The sequence below is a fragment of the Euprymna scolopes genome, chromosome 2, assembly GCF_053919585.1.
Source record: "Euprymna scolopes isolate OS-2025 chromosome 2, ASM5391958v1, whole genome shotgun sequence".
In the NCBI taxonomy this organism is placed as follows: domain Eukaryota; kingdom Metazoa; phylum Mollusca; class Cephalopoda; order Sepiida; family Sepiolidae; genus Euprymna; species Euprymna scolopes.
In genome coordinates this window covers 197,546,085-197,567,795 of record NC_136483.1, presented here as the reverse complement: position 1 = coordinate 197,567,795, position 21,711 = coordinate 197,546,085, and the positions used below count along the sequence as shown (strand labels likewise).

The 21,711-nt window shown below is 36.3% G+C and overlaps 1 protein-coding gene across 2 annotated transcripts in view; it reads right to left on the bottom strand.

The window, feature by feature from the left end:
* Positions 1 to 288: 288 nt before the first annotated feature.
* Positions 289 to 21,711, bottom strand: part of LOC145301394 (zinc carboxypeptidase-like) — a 64,353-nt gene continuing 42,930 nt past the window's right edge. For both annotated transcript variants that reach the window (XM_080144571.1, XM_080144573.1), the window contains exons 10-12: positions 8,596 to 8,789; positions 4,859 to 4,943; positions 289 to 540 (exon numbers count right to left, since the gene is read on the bottom strand). In XM_080144571.1, the coding sequence (XP_080000697.1) occupies positions 356 to 540; positions 4,859 to 4,943; positions 8,596 to 8,789 (464 nt within the window). In that variant the 3' untranslated portion in view covers positions 289 to 355. The remainder of the gene's footprint in view (positions 541 to 4,858; positions 4,944 to 8,595; positions 8,790 to 21,711) is intronic.

The window sequence follows — 21,711 nt, the reverse complement described above, 5'->3', positions numbered from 1 at the left end:
TATCCTGACATGTACTCTATGTAACCCTCGCGGAAATTCATACCAGTTAACATACTCTCTATTTATTGGCCTAGGGTACCAATAGATAAATTATTATTAAAATAACAAAAACAGAATGGTAAAGCTAAGCAAAATAAATGTTTTACCACATGTAAACTTCTAATTATTGATATGCTGTAAAACAGAAACTTTGTCAAAAAATGAGAAAAGAAATCAAGAAATTCAAAGAATTTTCGATCCTTTGAGTAAAATTAATGAGGAAAAAAAAGTCAGTACAAAACCCCAAAATGTTGTCTAATATTTTAATCCGTTAAAATATTTTATAGATAAAAGAAATCAGATAAAAAATGTCCGATTACAAAAATCCTTTTGCAAAGGTTTTCAAACCTGCGAAAAGTTCCAAGGCGCTTGGTTTAATATTACTTTTTGGAAGGATGAAGCCGTTCATTGCACCTCTGTTGGGCCGAAGTTCAAACACAAAAGAATACGTAATATTTGCCTTCATTTTGGCCCAATCCACAGAAGAACCCCTTATCATGCCTATAAGAGATAATAATAATAATAATAATAATAATAATAATAATAATAATAAGAAGAAGAAGAAGAAGAAGAAGAAGAAGAAGAAGAAGGAGAAAAATCACCTATTTCGATAACATTCGTAAATAAGCGGCTGTTGTGGTAACGCAAATCCATTTTTCGAAAAAAGTGGAGAGTACTGAAAGTCTGAGAAGATTTGTTGTTACTCTCACTCAGTTTCCAGGGAACGGCACAGGTTGTTTTCAAGGAGAGATATTTGATGACCTGTGCGAAAGCCCCTTGTGAGCCAATAATAATAATAATGATAATAATAATAAAAATACTACTACTACTACTACTTCTACTACTACTACTACTACTACTAATGATAATAATAATAATAATAATAATAATAATAATAATAATAATAATAATACGCAGTCGCCAAAATGGTAAGTATGAATCTCAAATCAGAAAAACAACCGGAGACAAGCGGACCGACAAAACCTGGATGGGAAATAAGACTAGAAACCCAAATACAGAAACCAGAATGATCAACAGGAAGAAAGCAATGTAGAGAAAACGGAATATTAGAAATATAACTGACAGGGAGAGGCTAAACAAGAAACATGAAGAACTGGACCAAAAAATAAAAGCAAAAGAAGCGAGATTGAGACGATATAGATATAAATCTGAACAATGCAAACAAAACAGAATATTTGAAACTAATAAAAGTCAATTCTATCAAAATGTGAACGGGGGAAAAACAAAAACAGAACAACCAAATCCGACAGAAACAAAACTCTACTGGGGTAAAATATGGGAAGAGCGACGAGATCACAATAGAAATTCCGAATGGCTGAAAGACATGAAAGAAGAGTTACAACAAATCGAAAAAGGAACAGTGAATGAAATCAGCAAGGAAACCCTAAAGAAAACCATAGGAAAAATGGCATACTGGAGAGCACCAGGGCACGACGGGATACATGCATACTGGTTCAAAAAATTCACAACCTTACACGAAAGGCTAGCCCAAAACCTAAGAAGTTGTATACAGGAAGCAAACGTGCCAGACTGGGTGACAAAAAGTAGAACCACACTGCTACAGAAGGAAACGGATAAAGGAACCGTCCCCAGCAATTATAAGCCAATCATGTGCCTACCCACCATGTGGAAGATACTGACAGCACAACTGAGGGAACAAATCTACCACTCACTGAATAACCGTGGACATCGTCGAGGAGCAGGAAGGATACCAAAAAGGGGAAAGAGGAACACATGATGTGCTATATGTTTATCAAAAGATCCTAAGGAGGTAAAAGGAGGAAGAAAAATTTACGCTACAGAAGAGCGTACGACAGGATCCTCCAAGCATAGGTAATAGAATGCTGCCTAAAAATGTATAAAATACCAAGCGGGATCACCAACGTAATAGAAAATGCAATGAAAGCATGGAGACTGGAATTGACAGCTGGTGGACAATGCATAACAGAAATTAACATACAAAGAGACATCTTTCAAGGAGACTCACTATCACCACTACTGTTCATCATAGCCATGATGCCCTTGAACAGTATTCTGAGAAAGTGCCAAGCCGGATACAAGTTCTCCAATACAGAGGAAAAAATAAACCACCTGATGTATATGGACGATTTGAAACTTTTTGCAAGGACCGAAAAGGAGCTAGAGACACTAATTAACACTACCAGGATTTTCAGCCAAGATATCCAAATGGAATTTGGAATGGAAAAGTGCACACTACTAGTTATAAAAAAGGGGAAACTGGACACGACAGAAGGCATGGAACTACCCAACCAAACAGAAATGAGGGCACTAGGAGAACAAGACGACTATAAATACTTGGGAATTCTGGAAACGGACACCATCAGAGCAACAAAAATGAAAGAGAAAATTGGAAAGGAATATCTCAGGAGAACAAGAAAACTCCTGGAAACGAAATTATATAGTAGAAACCTAATAAAAGGTATAAATACATGGGCAGTGTCATTAGTGAGATACTCTGGACCGTTTATAGGATGGACAAAAGAAGAACTGAGACAGCTCGACCAGAAAACTAGGAAACTCATGACCATACATAATGCACTACACCCAAAGGACGATATTGACAGACTCTATGTGAAAAGGAAAGACGGCGGGAGAGGACTGATCTGTATAGAAGACTGTGAAAGACACAAAAAAGAACTAGAAAAATACATAATGTAAAACACTGAAAGGATAATTATGGCAACGAGAGACACGGAGAAAACCAACAAAACAGAAAACAGAGAGACAAATGACAAAACGAGAAGAGAGAAATGGGAAAAGAAACAACTCCACGGAAAATTCATAAGAATGACAAAAGATGAGAATAACGAAAACACCTGGACATGGATGCGAAAAGGACATATAAACCGAGAAACTGAATCTCTAATAACTGCAGCACAAGATAACTCGATAAGAACCAACACATCAAAGCAATGATCGATAAAACACAAGAAAATAGCAAATGCAGACTCTGTGGACAAAGAGACGAAACGATAAACCATATAGTAAGTTAATGCAGCAAACTGACCCAAAATGAATATTAAATTAGGCATGACCAAGTGGGGAGGGCGGTGCACTGGAAATTGTGCAAACGGCTGCATTTTGAGCGTACAGATAAATGGTACAAGCATAAACCCGCAACAGCACTCGAAAACGAGAACCACAAGATCCTATGGGAATGGACATACAGACGGACAAACCCATCCAAGCAAGAAGACCAGATGTCGTAATAATTAACAAGAAAAAGAAATCCTGTCAAATTGTTGACTTTGCTGTCCCAGCTGACCACAGGGTGAGTATGAAAGAAAAGGAGAAACGAAGCAAATACACAGAGCTAGCCAGAGAGTTAAAAGGGATTTGGATGATGAAGAAAATCAAAATAATACCTATTGTGAACTAAGTTACTTCAAAGAGATATGTTAAGAAAGGTTCGAAACTGAATTATGCCTGTATGATTCGAGTTCAATTCCTAAATAAACTGATATCTATACTTATATATAAAAGATACTTTTTGTGTGTGTTAGTGCGTTTCGTATGGACTCTAAAACGGCTGGGCCGATTTTTTTCAATTTTTACACAAATGTACTTTATGTGTCTGGGAGTTTTCTTGGATAAGTTTTGTATCGGTATGTCGCCGATAAGTATCGAGAATCCAAAAGTCCCATTAAAAAAAAAAGAACAGTCCGATTTTGATCAAAGTTAACGCTTTTATACAGCCTAACATCACACGTGTATTTGAGAAGTTTATTATCGCACAAGCAGAGGGTTCTGCCAATGAAATTTTCAATAGACTCTTTAATAAGACAGAGGCGCGTTCGAAATGAATGTTTCTGTTTAATGCACAATTGAACCATATTTTACTTTCAGATTTTAACTTTCCTGTTTCACACAGAAGAGACATTGCGAGCCTGTTTCTGTTCTATCATTATTTTTATGGCAAGTTCTCGTCGCAGCTTTAATATATGACCCCCTTGCAAAAACCTTGCAAAAACCTTGCAAAAACCTTGCAAAAACAACCGTCTAGCTGTAACCACTACCAACATCTTCCCCTACTTTCTATCTGTGCCTCGTTCTGAACGCAAATTCTATTATCAAAGTTTCTTTCTTAGAACTGTCCAGCTATGAAACTCTGTTCCGCTGGCCTGCTGTCCAGATGACTACAACATGGTCATCTTCAAGTCCAACGCAAACAAGTTCTTGTTGAGCCGTCTCCTTAATCAAATATACCCAATTTCCACCACTAACTACTTACTATTACTACACTGTTGTCCCGGTAACCATCAATACACTTAATAACCCTTATCCTTGAGTGGCCTTCTGACTCCCTTGTAAAAAAGTCATTATATAAAAATAATTTTATAAAATCAAGAGTAGGTTCTTTACAGTGTAACATAGACTACAATGTATTTTGGACTAAGTAACTGCGGGAATGCATGTGAGCTTCCTCCACATGCACCACGGTGGATTCCCGAATAGAGTAGGTAACCAATCTATTTGATTGACATTTAGACGTTTTCACCAATTTTGATGACAATAAAGGTATTGGAAATGTAGAAGGTTTGTTGATCATTATTCAATCCCGGACAACGTCGGGTATCCCTGCTAGTATAATATAAAAAGCAACGCGGAATGAAAGAAGTGTACATCCGGGTTTGAATAAAAAGACAATGTTTGAAATTTCACACAACGAAAGGATGTTCGCCTGCAGAGTTGTGGCTGTACTAATATGAAACGTGTGAGCAACATGAAAACATGAAACATTTTTACGAAGAATGTTTTTTATTACTTTGAAACTTACCATAAAATTCTATTATCCTTCCGGCAGCGAAACGGTGTCCATTCACTTTTTCCATTTCTGCTGCTGCTTGCATCGCAAGTCGTGTCTAAAAAAAAAAAAAAAAATAGGGAAAACAATGTTTGATAGAAGAAGCATAAGATGCACCCATTCAACCTACACGTTATTTTTTTACTATAAAGGCGGTCAGTCATTTTTTGATATTTTGCAAGCTTATTCTCCTCTTCCCACAACAAGTCAGCTGTCACCAAATCCCACTTTACACGGCCCTGTCTAGTAACTTGCCTCCAAGCTTTCCTTGATCGGTCAGTTTTCCCGTGGTGTAGAACATCCGTGCTTCTGTAAATGTTCCGCATGACCAAACCAACGACATCGACTCGTCCTTCACATAATCTTTATGGAGGACAAGTGTACTGTTTTCACCAATCGTCTATTTAGTCAGTGTATTTTGAAAGATACGAAAAGACGATGTATTGCAATGGTAAAGACAGCAATGATTGCGCTAACCAATATCTGGAAAGACAGATTCATTTTACAACGCACAAAGAAACGACTTCTGCAAGTTTTAGTATTCACAACAACATCGACAAGAGGAAAATTGCTGCTTTTGAATTGTGGTGCTACCGTAGACTTCTTCGTGTAAGCTCGGTAAACAAACATACAAACGAATGGAGTCTGGAGAAGATTAGACCATGCCGGAGATTGCTGGACAACGTCGATGACAAGAAATTGCAAGTTTGGGAACATTTGACCAGAACAGACGGCCTAATAAAATATCCACTCTTTTAGTACAACCCATGGTAAAAGAGGACGTGGAAGACCAAAAGCAAGAATGTCAGACAACGTGAAGGACATCGCTGAGTTGCTCAGAATGGCTGAGTTGCTCAGAATGGCTGAGTTGCTCAGAATGGCTGAGTTGCTCGGAATGGCGTAGAACCGGAGTCAATGGCGACGATTCGTGAAGAGTGCTACGGCGGGTCAGTTATAACCATTCTGTCAAATAGCGAGACTGTAAGAGAGAGTGTAGTTCAATAAAAATGAGGAACACAAAAACATTCATCTTCCACAGGAAAAACGCCAGAACTCCACTTCATAGAAGAACAGTCTATCGTACACCATAATTTCCTTTGATATTTAGTGCTAGATGGACGTTGCTTCAACCAATGTTGTTGAAATAGAACGCTAGTCTGTGGTCTATAGTTGCGAGATATTTGTTAGCCTATATATGTTGTTAATTGTTTTAAAATGGGTTGTCTAAAACTTTATCAATGCACAATGCAGTTTTAATAAGTTTTCTATAAAGTTCATACGATTTCTTATCTCGATTAAAGAGTTATGTTAAATAAATTTATTATTAAAAATATAACTATTCGAAAAATAAAGCATTTCTAAGTAAATACTTTTTAATGTAGAGTTTGAAATTTAAACTGAAATTACGTATTAAGCAGAAGGAACTTGCTAAGGGTAAAGGTAAGAAAAAACATAAACGGTCATAAGATTATGTCCAGGGAGTTTACCTCTTCAAGGTTTATTTATATTTATATGACGAAACTTAGTTTGAGTTATTCGCTGTATTTTGCTGTATGTTATCCGCATGTGTAGAAATTTTGTATGTTATGTGCATTTGTAAAAATGTTGTATGTTATGTGCATTTGTAAAAATGTTGCATGTTATGTGCATTAGTAGAAATGTTGTATGTTATGTGCATTAGTAGAAATGTTGTATGTTATCTGCATTAGTAGAAATGTTGTATGTTATGTGCATTTGTAAAAATGTTGCATGTTATGTGCATTAGTAGAAATGTTGTATGTTATGTGCATTAGTAGAAATGTTGTATGTTATGTGCATTAGTAGAACTGTTGTATGTTATGTAAATTTGTAGAAATTATTCAGGACGTCATTCTTGGAGATTCCGACATTCTTTTTGTTGACTATTATAATAAACACTGCTTTCTACACCTGTATAACTGGAACTTAATTTTATATAAGGACCGTCTATTTTTTGCTGTCATGGCTGTATATTTTCTATCTGCTAAAGATGGGACAACAAGAGGTTGCATCGACCTTTGAGACGTATTGTGAAATGATCCACGAACGGAGTATAACCTTTCATTTAACCCTGCCTTAGTCCCATGAGATTTTTTGTCACCCCAATTTTGCTTAAGTACTCATAATTCCTAGTTGGCAACTTATTTGTTTTTCTTCTCTCCCAGTACTCTCTTGACTCAGTGAGGGTATAGCACACGTGGTATAACGCAATTCTATTTCAGCTTTCCTTTGTCTTTCTGGGGTGTCCAGTTACCCCAGCTGACTAACGTAGGTATGATTTTATGATTTATATATTGTTGTATTTTTCCAGTAGGAATGAAATTTTTTTAGATAAAAACGCATATTAGGTATCATTAGGCGACTCTGTAATATTTAATATGGAATTGGTATGTTTTGGTATTTTCTTTATGATAAGTTTTGATGGAATTATTTTATTTACAATTTATTACCGTTTCAGTCTAGTAACTATGAGCTTAGCTAATATAATATCTTGTTTTTTCCTTGATTTTATTATTTACTTTATTGTATTATTTTATATTAATATCAACAAGCTACAAGTGATTCAAACTGTTCAACAAGAACTGTAGATATATCCTTAAGCAGGATAACTATATTTTACAAAATAATAAAACTATGAACATTTTGTATTAGGGTGTATAAACACACCATGGGACTAACCATTTTTGGAACACCCAGGTGACTAATGCAGAGTTAAACAACTTACAGATTAAATGGTTGTGTAGAAGCAGTTCGATGCGTAATGATTAAAAATCTGTAATCGTCAAACTTTGATAAGAAACACTCGTCTAGCTGAAAACACTATCAATAATTCCCTCACACTTTATCTGTGCCTAAACCTAAACGTAGATTCCATGAAAAAAGCTTCAGTTCTCCTGCTTTCCAGCTGACTGCAATCTGGTTGTCTTCAAGTCCAACGTAAACAAGTTCTTGATGAGCTGTTCACCTTAGTTAACAAATTTACCTAATTTCTATTACTAACAATTACTATATTGTTCAATTAACTACTGTACACTCTTAACCCTTATCCTCGAGTGATCTCTGGGGCTTGATAAGTGGTGAAGCCTATGTAAAAAAAATCGAATCGTGTTTTTGTTTATCTCTTTATGTGTCATGTGGCAAGGGCGATAACTCTGCTTTCTTCGGTCCAAGGGAAATAACTGTGTCATTTATTTATTTTATTTTTGATTGATACCTAACAATAAGTTATTAGCCAACCTCTTCACCAAACAAACCTGATGGGGGAACCGCGTTAGTTTCCAATGACCGATAACGCAGCGGAGATCACGGGTTTCTAACATGAAACTAAAACTGAACCTCAGTAAAAACACGCACATGTTCGTGCAAACACACGCAAGTCGGATAGGAAAATAATTTTGTTTGTCTCTTTTCCGGCATATCAACTTTTATTGTATTATTTAACACCTAAACAAAATACTTAATGTAAAGATTTATTGTATACACTCATTTAAATACGAGTCAGTATTTTATTTATATTATTATTGGAGTTCTCTGGCACAACCAACGCTCTAGGATGTGAAGTCGGCATAATCGATTCTATAACCTTTGAAAGTATCCATTTAGCTAATTAAGCCCACACGCATAATCTATCTAAAACATCTGAATAAAAGAAAGAAAACCAAGAGAATCAGAACTTGGTGATTGTTTCTTACCAATTCCTCGGAGTCTTCTGGTTTTTCCTCAGTCGATGCAAAAGGGGTTAGAACGTATTCGGAATAAGAATGGACAGAAAAGAAAGCGTAAGGTTTCTCTTTTTTTATGAAGCCTGCCAACGATAGAGTTTCCGGTTCCGAAAATGGAGATGGGCCACGGTATACCGGACTCGCAGTGTAATCACATCCACCAACTGTAAACAAAAAAGCAAGCGATGAATCTATACATTTATACGATTTTCTGTGTCACACTTACATCTTTTTTTTTCTATGGCACGCTTACATCTTTTTTTTTTCTGTGGCACGCTTACATCTTTTTTTTTCTATGGCACGCTTACATCTTTTTTTCTGTGTCACGCTTACATCTTTTTTTCTGTCACGCTTACATCTTTTTTTCTGTGTCACGCTTACATCTTTTTTTTCTGTGTCACGCTTACATCTTTTTTTTTCTGTGGCACGCTTACATCTTTTTTTTTCTATGGCACGCTTACATCTTTTTTTCTGTGTCACGCTTACATCTTTTTTTCTGTCACGCTTACATCTTTTTTTCCTGTGTCACGCTTACATCTTTTTTTCTGTGGCACGCTTACATCTTTTTTTTCTGTGTCACGCTTACATCTTTTTTTTCTGTGTCACGCTTACATCTTTTTTTTTCTGTGTCACGCTTACATCTTTTTTTTCTGTGGCACGCTTACATCTTTTTTTTCTGTGTCACGCTTACATCTTTATTTCTGTGTCACGCTTACATCTTTTTTTTCTGTGTCACGCTTACATCTTTTTTTTCTGTGGCACGCTTACATCTTTTTTCTGTGTCACGTTTACATCTTTTTTTCCTGTGTCACGCTTACATCTTTTTTTCTGTGTCACGCTTACATCTTTTTTTCTGTGTCACGCTTACATCTTTTTTTTCTGTGGCACGCTTACATCTTTTTTTCTGTGTCACGCTTACATCTTTTTTTTTCTTCTTTAATTGTTAATCACCTCTATGCCCGGCGTTTCCCGGGTGTTTGGAGGTGTGTGTTGAGAAAAAAAGGTAGGAAGGTGGAAAAAAACGTGAAAGAACAAACATTTTTTATTTAGGAATATTCGACCAAAATGTTTTATATTTTTAATTATTAATATTCTTTTCCTTAGTATGCATACATTAATTAGAATTAATAAATTTAAAAATCATTAAATAGAAAATTTTAACAGAATATTCCTAAATTTATCGAACATGTTAGTACGAATAGTTTGGTTTAGTGACCTAATTTCTAAAATTCAAAATGGCGTAATGGAAACATATTACAAGGTATTTACAGATTCTCTTCCAATTTTCGGATTTCAATCAAGTTTTGATGGATTGATTGTTGCTATTTCTTCTGATGAGTTAAGGGCAAAATAGATTCACTAATTGATATGATAATTAAGTGACTGATTTTGCGCTACGAAACAGATACTGTCAAGAATTGTAAATGTCAACCGAATTAAAGGAATAAATTATAAGATGTTCAACATCATGAACTTTGGAATATAAACTTTTGTCATTTATTCTATATATATTTGTATATATATAAGGTGTGTGTGTGTGTTTGTGTGTGAGTGTATGTGTGTGTGTATAAAACTCGTTTGATTGTAAGTCAATTAATTTGCTTCCAAGAATAAGACTCGTACATCCTTATAGTATTATAGGGATCGTTATTTATCATGAATATTTTTTAAGATTAAAAACCAAACAATATTTCATCTCATTGCTCCCCAGCAGTGTTAATAAAACACCACACCCCTTAAAAAGCAAGAACAAAAACGTACTTAGTATTGACGTAGTTTTTTTTTTAGTTCAGATCAATTATTTTACTAATCTAATCTTGTTATTTTGAAATGCCATCCGTACCCTTGCCATTCGTCATTGTCCAAGAAAAATAAATATTTGTTATCTACAATAATGTTGTATTTTTACAGGATTTGAATGTATCTATTATACTACTTAATTTATATTATTTTATAATATCTTATAGGAATTTTTTTTTCGATAGGTATTATTTATTTACGTTATACATTTTGACATGACTTGCAAGTATCAGGATCGCTGACAATTGCTTTGTCTAAATATTTTATGGTGATCACTAAAACAAAAACTTGGGAGAGAGAGAGGGAGGGAGAACGGAGGGAAGATATAGAAGAAGAAGTACAATTCAGCTGAACATTTGTTTAAAAGAAACCCTACCATTAGTTAATTGAAACATAACCCTGTGATTACTGATAACAAAGAATCTGATTGGTAAGCTAGCTAGATTAAACACACAGCAACATGAATTCCATGTATTTTAGCCTTACGATTTCCCGCAGTATGAAACGCTGACGCCTCTGTATAGCTTAATTGCCACGTCTATTTTCATAACTTACCACTTACCCCTATTCACGTATTGAACATTTTGAAGTTAATTCTGAAAATCGATACATAAATTATTATATTTCTTTGTAACATTTCGTGGGGATACATAAAATTACATATATATATATATATATATATATATATATATATATATATATATATATATAAGAGAAAATAGTTAATAAAACACGTTGAAAAGGAGTTAAAAACATCTTTAATCTGAAAAGGAAACCCTTAATAAGTGGATAATCCTTAATCCGCGGAGTTTCGAAGAAATACTTTCCTTCTTATCAGAGGGCAGGAATTAGCAAAATGCGAGATTGAATTTTGCATACAAAAGTATTTGATGAAACTGCAAGTAAGTCAAAGATCTTACTTGATGACAAAAAGTGAAGCATAGGGAATATGGTGAAGAAAAAGGTGATTTCACGTGAATGGATAGTCTAGTGAAAGGTAAAGTATCCAATGACGGTAAAATCCAAATATATAAACACACAAGCACACACACACACACACATATATATATATATATATATATATATATATATATATAGAGAGAGAGAGAGAGAGAGAGAGAGAGAGAGAAAGGGAGAGAGAGAGAGAGATTTTGCGGTACAAAAGTTAATAATAGCTTTGAACAAAATATCCGGAAAATTATTTGGGAAACTAACAATGAAATACACTATTTGTAGCTATCAGTCAATTCCTTGATGTCTTGATTTTGTTAAAACAATATATGAATGCTCAATTATAAAATATGATAATTTTGTAGCTTACAGTTTAAGTCATCTCTTTTTGGCTTAAAATTTATTGGTATATGAACGATTACCGAATTTTCAATTATATAAACCCATTAAAATTTGGAATACTATAATTTTTTTTTTATTTTTTTTTATTACATTTTCACCCCAAACAAGGCAAATTGCCACTTTGGTGTAGGGGGCTACTATCAGGGGCAACAACTACTGGGGTACTATGTAGGGATTTGGGCAGCAAGGTGTCGGTTCACGTTACACTTGAACTTCTGCACGTCAGTACTGTTGGGGAAGCAGGGACCTGGAATGGAATTCCAGAGTCTTGCGGTTCCGGGGAAGAAACTATTGGAGTAAAAAGATCTTTTACATCTAGGGATCTCTACTGTGTGGGGGTGGGATCTAGTAGCCTGTCGGGTTTGTCGAGGGTGCTCGCGTCGTGGGGGCACAAGTGTTTGCAGTTCGTCAGAGCATTCACCACTAAAATACTTGTAGAAAAGGCAGAGGGATGCAACATTTCGTCGATGGGACAGAGGCTGAAGCTTAGATGCCAGTTCAGGGCCTATCAGATTTGCGACTCTCTTTTGAACCTTGTCAAGGAGCGAGAGACTAGTAGCAGATGCACCAGCCCAGATGTGGCAGCAATACTCCATACATGGGCGAATGGTGGCCTTATAGAGGTACAGGATACTTTCGGGTGTTAGTAGTTTTCTAGCACGGTAGAGAGAGCCTACCTTTCTTGCAGCGGCCCTGGCAATGCCTTCAATGTAATTGTTCCAACTCATGTTTCCTGTGAACGTTAGGCCAAGGAGTTTGAAAGATGGACTCTCAGATAAAGAGTCGTTGGGCATTGCTATGGGTGGTAGAGAGGGTTTCTTGTAATTATTGAATGAAACTAGTTTAGTCTTGGCAGCATTGAACGCGACCAACCACTTTTGTCCCCATTCCACTACAGATTGGAGGTCTTCCTCTAGTGTTTCTGCCATTTCTTTAGAAATGTGTTCATTCGTCTTCCTGTCGTGTCTGCCATAGAGTGTAGTGTCATCAGCATATATACCCATCTCAGAGGCAATGTTGTCGGGGAGGTCATTTATGAATATCAGGAACAATAGAGGTCCAAGGATAGAACCCTGGGGCACTCCCGCATTTATATCATATTGTTTAGATGTGCGACCGTCGAGGACTACCTGGATTTTTCTCTTATCTAAGAAGGATTTAATTATGTTAAGTATTCTACCAGTGATACCGTATGATCTGATTTTACTGAGGAGACCCTCATGCCATACCCTGTCAAAAGCCTTAGATATATCTAGAGCTACCGCTCTGCCTTCCCCCGCTTTGTCCAGTGAATGGTATATACGTTCAGAGATCACAGTGAGGATGTCTGCTGTGGAACGGGCTTGTCTAAATCCATATTGTTTGTCAGTCAGTAGTTTAGCATCTGTAAGGTTATGGACTAGAGCATGGTTAATTATGGTCTCAAATATTTTGGCAAAAAGTGGGAAGAGGCTAATGGGGCGATAATTTGATGGGTCTGTCCTTTTGCCAGAATTCTTGAATACTGGTACAACAGAAGCAGTTTTCCAACAGCCCGGAAAGCAAGCTTCATTAAGACATTTGTTGTAGAGTTTGGAGAGAACTGGAGCTACTTCGGCTGAGCACTTTTTTAATAGCACAGCTGGGATAAGATCGGGTCCACATGCTTTTGAGGTGTCAAGGTTTTTTATGATAGCATGCACCTGAGCAGGGGTGCTCGCGTCGTGGGGGCACAAGTGATTGCAGTTCGTCAGAGCATTCACCACTAAAATACTTGTAGAAAAGGCAGAGGGATGCAACATTTCGTCGATGGGACAAACCCGACAGGCTACTAGATCCCACCCCCACACTGTAGAGATCCCTAGATGTAAAAGATCTTTTTACTCCAATAGTTTCTTCCCCAGAACCGCAAGACTCTGGAAATAAGACTAATATATATATATATATATATATATATATATATATATATATATATATATATATATATATATATATATATATAGGGTGGAAGGATGTAGTGAAAAGAAACCAATAAAGTGTTCGTTCGCGAATGTGAGAGCTTAATACGTGTTATTTAAAAACTATACAATTCCCGAGACCAATGGTTTCATTATGATGGGTTAGCTCTTTTTGGCTTAATTATTCCAACATAAATATTCAGAGTCCGTCGGAACGAAAGAAAATACATCGAAATAAACGTTTGTTTGAATACTCTTATCAAAATTAAATAAATAAGTTTAATACATTTATTAAACGGAAATAAAAAAAAGTAAACTCAGTGACACCACTTTATTTAAGCGGTGTTCAACCAAACGTTCATTTCCATGCGTTTTATTTCGTTCCGACGGACGCTGAGAATGTATGTTGGGATAATTAAGCTAAAAAGAGCTAACCCATCATAATGAAACCATTGGTACCTCTCGTGAATGTATAGTTTTTAAATAATTCGCATATATTGATTTATGAAGAAATCTGTTTATTCAATTATATTTTACCTTTTATTTATACCAATCCTTTAATTTATGAACCTCGATATAATTACAGGGATCATAACAAATACATAACAAAAGTATATATTTCAAATTTAAAGATGTTGGCCATCTTACCGCTTATTTCTTGTCAACTAACGTAAAGGAACAAACGGTTAGAGGTTCAACATCCTGAAATTTGGAACATAGACTTTTGTCAATTATTTGTTATATATATATATATATATATATATATATATATATATATATATATATATAATAAAATGCATATTTGCTCTACAACAGTATTGAGCACTTTCTTCAGTTTTTATTAATTACCATTTCTACTATATATATATATATATATATATATATATATATATATATATATATATATATATAAAGGGAAAGTATTTTGCATGAAGCATTGGTGGTAAATACAATAAAAGTTTATTAGAAGGCTATAGCAATGTGGGTTACTCTTGCTTTTATTTTCTTATCACTTTGTTTTCCTAGAGATGGGGCATTCTACCGGATGCCAAACATTCTCCCATTAGTTTAGTTACTCCAACCGAGAAAGATTCTAACTGTCCCTTTAAGTGCTATTGTTTGTATTTCCCTTGCACTTGGTTCACCGGGTATATGCGCCTGATAGTTTTTGAAATTCTATCTTATTAGTCCGGTTGCTCCTATGATGACTTGTATGATTGATACCTTCTTAAGATTTCAGTTTCTTTTCATGTTGTACATAAGTCCTTGGTATTTTGTTGTTTTATCCCTCTGCTCTGTTAAGGCCAGCATAAGGTTGCCCCATTCTCCTTCTTGTCCTATAGCCCTATGTTAGGCTTAACAGCCCCATTTTCTAGATTTGGAGCTGTAGGAACTGCATAGTTATAGTGGATGGTGTATGACTTATTTCCAACTGTTCTTTCTGGTAAACATGTTCCCAGCATTTGCTTCTACATTGGATATTCAAGTTTTTACAGATTTTTTCCAGTGGATATATTTACCCACTCGATTATGTCGCATTGTATAATAGCCGTCCTCCAACAGGACTTTACAACTGGATGTCAGGTGGCTCATACTCTCTACCTCTGTGTGACACAACCTGCACTTGTGGTTACTGCTGAGACCACTCATCTTTTTAAAAGCATAGGTCATCAAGCCTTAATCTTGAGCGGCCATTATCATTCTCTCCTTATCATTGTGAAGAGATCCTTTTTTAATCTGCAGAGCTGCCTTTATCTATATATTCCTGTGATAGTTTATCCAGGAATTGGTGGGAAAAAATGAACACAAAAAAAGATAAACAGTTGGAAATCTTTAAGAATAGTGAAATACCGTATGTCTATATATTTTTCAAAGTCGCATATAAAATCACATATTAAATAAGTAAATGGGAGACTTACTGCTTTTTGAGACCAGGGTGTTAGGGTTAGGGTTAGGTGTCCCCAGGTACTGATTTGAAATTCATTTTGTTCATTTTATATGCGAACAAAAAATGTAAACATACGGTATTTCACAATTCTTCAAGATTTCCACCTGTCTTTTTTTTTCATTTTTCACACCACTTCTCACACCGGTAACCCACATTGTTATAGCATTTTAATGCACTTATATATATATATATATATATATATATATATATATATATATATATATATATATATATATATATATATATATATATATATATATGTTGTGGCCTTATTTTAGGGGTTCACAATATCAAACAGGAGAGTCAGTAAAGTCATGTCAACGATTAGGTTGGCATGGAATCTCTGATTAGAGAGTCCAAAATGGCTGCCTTTCACAGCGATGGGAAAGTCCATGTGAAGACAGGAATAGGGGTGTCAGTTACCCCAGAACACCCCTCTCCGAAGATTTATTTCCCTGAAATATAATTTTTTCTCTTAGGGTTGACTTCCAAGGGGTCCGTCAGCTTCCTTTTTCTAGTGGAACGACGTATTTCCGTACTGGTTTGAGGAGGCTCCAGATCAAATGCCTCATATAGGAGGTCCATCGTCTCTTCTTCAGATGGAATTTCACTTGGCTCGTCTGAAGTGCGTTTGCGAATTTTGTTTAAGTGTTTCTTATGTGTGGAGTGTGGTCCTTCCACCATATAGACCATACGACCAATCCTGTTAATGATCGTTCCCCACTCCCAGAAGGTACTATTATCTTTATGCATTTGGAAAAATATCTTTTCTCCCGGCATGTAGTTCTTCTTGGGTATCGTCAGCTTGGTGTGTTTTACCTGTTTTGGTAATAACTTATCAAAAACTGGCCGTATTTTCCTTGCAAACATTACTTCCGCTGGAGACATCTGGGATGGTGTGTTTTCGTTGGGCGTTATGCGGTACACCTGAAGAAATTGTTGTAGGGCTTTTTCGGATGGCGTGTCCTTAGCCTTCTTCAAAGCTCTCTTCAGTGTGTCCACAAATCTTTCCGCCTGGCCGTTTGACCTGGGTTGGTATGTCGGAGTTGTAATGTGGTCCACTTGGAAGTCTCTAATGAACTCTTTAAAGTCCCCGGACGTAAACTGAGTGCCGTTATCTGACACTAAACAGTCGACCACTCCGAATCGTGCAAATAACTCATGAAGAGTTTTTATGGTGAAGTCCGTAGTTGGGCTCTTATATCTAAAGACTTCCGGCCACTTGGAAAAACTGTCCACTATTATAAGGTAGTAGTGTCCATCAAGTGGTCCTGCATAGTCCACATGTATTCGTGACCATGGATAGTCGGCTTTGGGCCATGGACTGAATTGAATAGGTGGTGCTTTCGTAGCTAGAGCACATCCTCTGCATGATTTCACTTTTTCTTCAATGTCCTTGTCCATGCTTTTCCAGTACACGTATGAACGCATGAGGCTCTTCATTCTGGTGGCGCCAGGGTGTCTTGTGTGAAAATCCTTGAGGATTTTTTTATGTAGGGTCGCTGGAATAACTACTCTATCTCTGTAGTAGAACCTGGTTGCACACTGAGAAAGCCTCTGCTACTTGTTCATCCGATTCCAGTTTTGCTTTGGTTTCTTTTATAAAATCGTCACTCTCGGCTTCTTTTCTTATGTCGTCTAGGGTAACCGGAAGTTCTTTCACTGTGTTACATAGAATCAAACTGTAGTCCTTCTCTGATTGAAGTGATGCGATAACAGAATCCTCAAGCGGTTCTCCAGTTTTTGGTATTAACCGGGATAGGCCGTCAGCATGTCCTAACTTCTTTGATGGTAGAAACTCCATTTCGAAGTCGTAATTGAGTAGGATTGTTCCCCATCTTTGCTGTCTGTTTGCCGTATGTGTAGGCAATCCTTTTCTTGAACCAAAGATAGCGATGAGCGGCTTATGGTCCGTTTGAAGCTTAAAATGTCTTCCATGTAAAAATTTATTGAATTTAGTCACAGCGAAAATAATGCTTAGAGATTCTTTCTCTATTTGGGAATAATTCTTTTCCGCCGGTAGTAGGGATCTAGACGCATGTGCTATCGGTTTCGTTGAACCATCAGGCATTTTATGTAGGATGCATGCGCCGATTCCATATGCGTTAGCGTCACTAGCAACGATTATGTCTAGTTTCGGATTATAATGGGTCAGGAACAGTTCTGATGTGAGCACGTTTTTTAGCTTTTCGAATGCAGTCTGGCATTCTGTGGTCCGATCCCAAACTTTGTCCTTCCTAAGTAGCTCGTTTAGGGGTGCACGTAAAGTATGCAGGTTTGGAATAAAAGCTTGATAATAGTTGGCTAAACCTAAGAAACTTTGCAAAGTTGTTAAGTCATGTGGCTCAGGCATATTTCTTATCGCTGTGGACCTTTCAGGATCGGGCCGTCTACCGTTCTTGTCTATTATCTGACCAAGGTATTTAATTTGGTTGAGGAAAAATTCGCATGTTGTGTCTTCCAGTGTGAAGCCATACTCACTTTTTTTTTCAAATACCCGAAAAACATGTCTTTTATGTTCTTCTATAGATTCACTTTTTACTAGAATGTCATCTAGGTATCCTATAGAAAAATCAAAGCCGCTCAACATAGTGTCGATTATTTGCTGAAAGATAGCCGGGGCGATCTTAATCCCGAAAGCTAACCTATTAAACTTGAACAGTCCCCTGTGGGTGGTAATACACAAGAGTCTGGAGCTTTCTTCTTCCACGGGAATTTGTAGGTATGCTTCGCTTAAATCTAGTTTTGAGAAAATTTTTCCTCCAAATTTTTCCTCCATTGAGTTTCGTAAATACTTCCTCGGGGCTAGGTAGCGGGTAGTGGTGATCCCTTAGTGATGCATTCAACCCTGTCGAGAAGTCTGCGCAGACTCTAATATCCATTGATTTTTTTCTTTACGTATACAGTGGAGGCAGCCCACTCACTGTAGTCGACTTGGGTCAGTATTCCTGCCTTGACGAGTCTATCTAGCTCCTCGTCAATTTTTTTGTATAGAGGCAAATGGTATGCTGCGTTTCTTTTTAAAAACCGGGGTGATGTTATCTTTTGATTCGAACTTCGCCTTCATTTTTGTGCAGCAGCCTAATTTGCCCGAAAAAAACATTAGGAAATGACTCCATCAAGTTTTCCTTAAGTTTTTTTGCTTCGGCTGTAGGGCTGTCTATTTTCTGACAAAAATCGCTCATGGACGAGTCCCAGAGTTCAAATTGTTGAATCCAGTCTGTCCCGAAAAGATTATTTGATTTCTTTAACACAAACATTTTTAGTGTTAAAGTTTTGCCCTTCAATGTTACATTTGTAGTGACTTCACCTTCAAACCTAATGCGTTCTCCCGTTATCGAGTGAGCCACTCTGTTGGTTTGTCTCATTTTTGGTTTGATAATTTTACACCAAGTATTATAGTTTATTATCGACAAATCTGAGCCACTGTCAAGTTGAAGCTTTACGTTTTTGTACCCGATTTTGACTATTACGTACTTCCGTACATTTTCATCTTTCCCTAGAATTCTCGTCGTTTGACGTAACTCTTGCAAGGTCCTTTTACTCTGCAATGCGAGGCTTTGTGGCCATTGCGTCTGCATAGATCGCATTTACGGGACCGGTAAGGACAATCTTTCTGCCAGTGGAGTTCTCCACATCCTCGGCATGGGTAACGTGGTAAATCAGGCTTATTTTGGTATGTTTCCTGAGTATTGCGTTTGGTTTTCACTTGACTTTTTGGAACGAACGGTTTTTTATTTTGCACTTTCTTGATGTATGATACATTTGCCTCTTCTATATTTCTGGAGTCCTGTTTCTCAGAAATAATTATTTGGCATTCCTCAGCCAATTTTTGAAGGGTAATGTCCGGTTCTTTTTCGAGTGTGTTCAATGCCCTGCGTCTGATTTCAGCGTCTTTGGTTGAGACTAAACCTTGAATAAAAATCAAGACCTTGAAATTGTCGGCCGTTAACGAAGATAATTTAAAATTATCACAATGCCTGTTCACGACTGACGCAAATATTGTGTAGTCTTGGTCTTCTTTGCGAGTCAGGTTTATACATTTCCATCTCTTATGGAATAAACTAGTTTTCGGGCAGTATAACTCCATTAAGGATTTTACAGCCTCGTCAAATGACAATTCGTTCGTCTGTTTTGGCAGTATATAGACCACGAACTTACTATATTCCATGGCTCCCAATTTTTGTAGTAAGAGACGAATCTTCATCTGCTCGCTCCAAGTTTTACAATCAATTCTGAACACGTCGCCGAATCTGCGGAAATAGGCTTCAAAAGTTAATTCTTCATCAGGCCGGTACTGAAAAGTTTCCAACGCTGACCAGATTGCAGTTTGGGAAAAAACGTCCTTGTCTGACTCTCTACTGTCTTTTTTAGATATAACCTTAGATAATATTTCCAACTTTCTCTTTGCTTGTTCTTGCATTTCAAGTATTTGGGCATTAAATTGTTTTCTTTCTTCTTCTCTTTCTTCTTCTCTTCGTTTTCTTTCTTCTCTTTCTTCGAAGCTTTCTGCTTCTCTTTGTCGTTTTTCCTCCTCCATTTGCTTTCTTTCTTCTTCTCTTTGCTTTTGTATTTCGGAGAACTGAGTTTGCTGCAACCGTATCATAGCAGCTATTTGTTTTGAAAGTTCTTCCATGTTGAAAAATAACTAGTCTCCGAATTTCTAGGTCTGAGAAATTTCACGAAGAAAAAAACAATTTTATGAAGATGATATATGAAATAAATATTCACACATGAGGAGGGACAAAAGGAAAAAAAAAGTTCCGTGTTGTATCTTAGCAGAAAATGTAATAAGACACTTAAAAAGTCTTTGTTTAATTTCCATGAAAGGAAAAAAATATAGTGAATAACTGTACTATTTGGTGAAGTCAGAGAATTTTGCCAACATCAAAAGTATTTAAGAAATATCAGAGAGAGAGAAAAAATCTTTTAAAGTTACTGTTTTTTTTTTTAAGTCCATAAACTTTTTTAGTTTCGACTTTCAGTATTTTTCTAATTTCCTTTTGTTGTTGTTGTTGCTGAAATATTTTCCTTTTATAGAGTTGTATTTGTACAATCCTCGAATATGCTTTTATGGTCAGTACATATCCACATTGGCACGTTGGTAGAACGTGTTTCCATAAATAATTGTGGGTTAGATGCAAGTGTCCTATGTAGAGTCGGTTTAATGACTTTTCTGTTTCTGTTTTTATTTTTCTCGTTCACCGTAACAGAGAAAAAATGGTTGCTTGCAAGCTAACCACACGTGTGTTCAAAAATACAAAAGCCTAAATTCAAGTTCACCAATAACTTTTTTTGTTGTTGAAAAAAAGAAGTAAACTTGTTGAACCTTTTAAAGTTGAATCAGAAAAATAGGAAACCCGTGTGTTCAAAAATACAAAAGCGTAAATTCAAGTTCACCAATAACTTTTTTTCCCGCATAGAATGTACTCTTATTTCGACTTAAAACAAGAAATTGATTAGGACAGCAATATATATTTTTTTCTACTCACAGTTTTGGTTTGGCGATAACTTTCTTTTTTTTTCTCGTTGTTGAAAAAAAGAAGTAAACTTGTTGAACTTTTCAAAGCTGGTAGAAAAATTTAAAGTTGAGTCAGAAAAATAGGAAAATAGACGTTTTTGATTATTAGTCAAAAGGAAAGGGTCCTTGTGAGGTTTTTTCATTCCTACGTCGCCAGATGTTGTGGCCTTATTTTAGGGGTTCACAATATCAAACAGGAGAGTCGGTAAAGTCATGTCAACGATTAGGCTGGCATGAAATCTCTGATTAGAGATTCCAAAATGGCTGCGTTTCACAGCTATGGGAGAGTCCATGTGAAGACAGGAATAGGGGTGTCAGTTACCCCAGAACAATATACTTATTTAAAACTGTACAGAAGTTCAGAAAAAACATCGGTGCCATCAGTTTCAAGCCTAACATAAGGGGGACCAATTAATGGTAAATAATGTAAGGCTGGTTAGTCCCACTTATGTTAAGCCTGAAACAAATAGTACCAATATTTTTCTGACCTTCCGTACAGTTTTAGATAAGTAAATATTAAGCTCTTA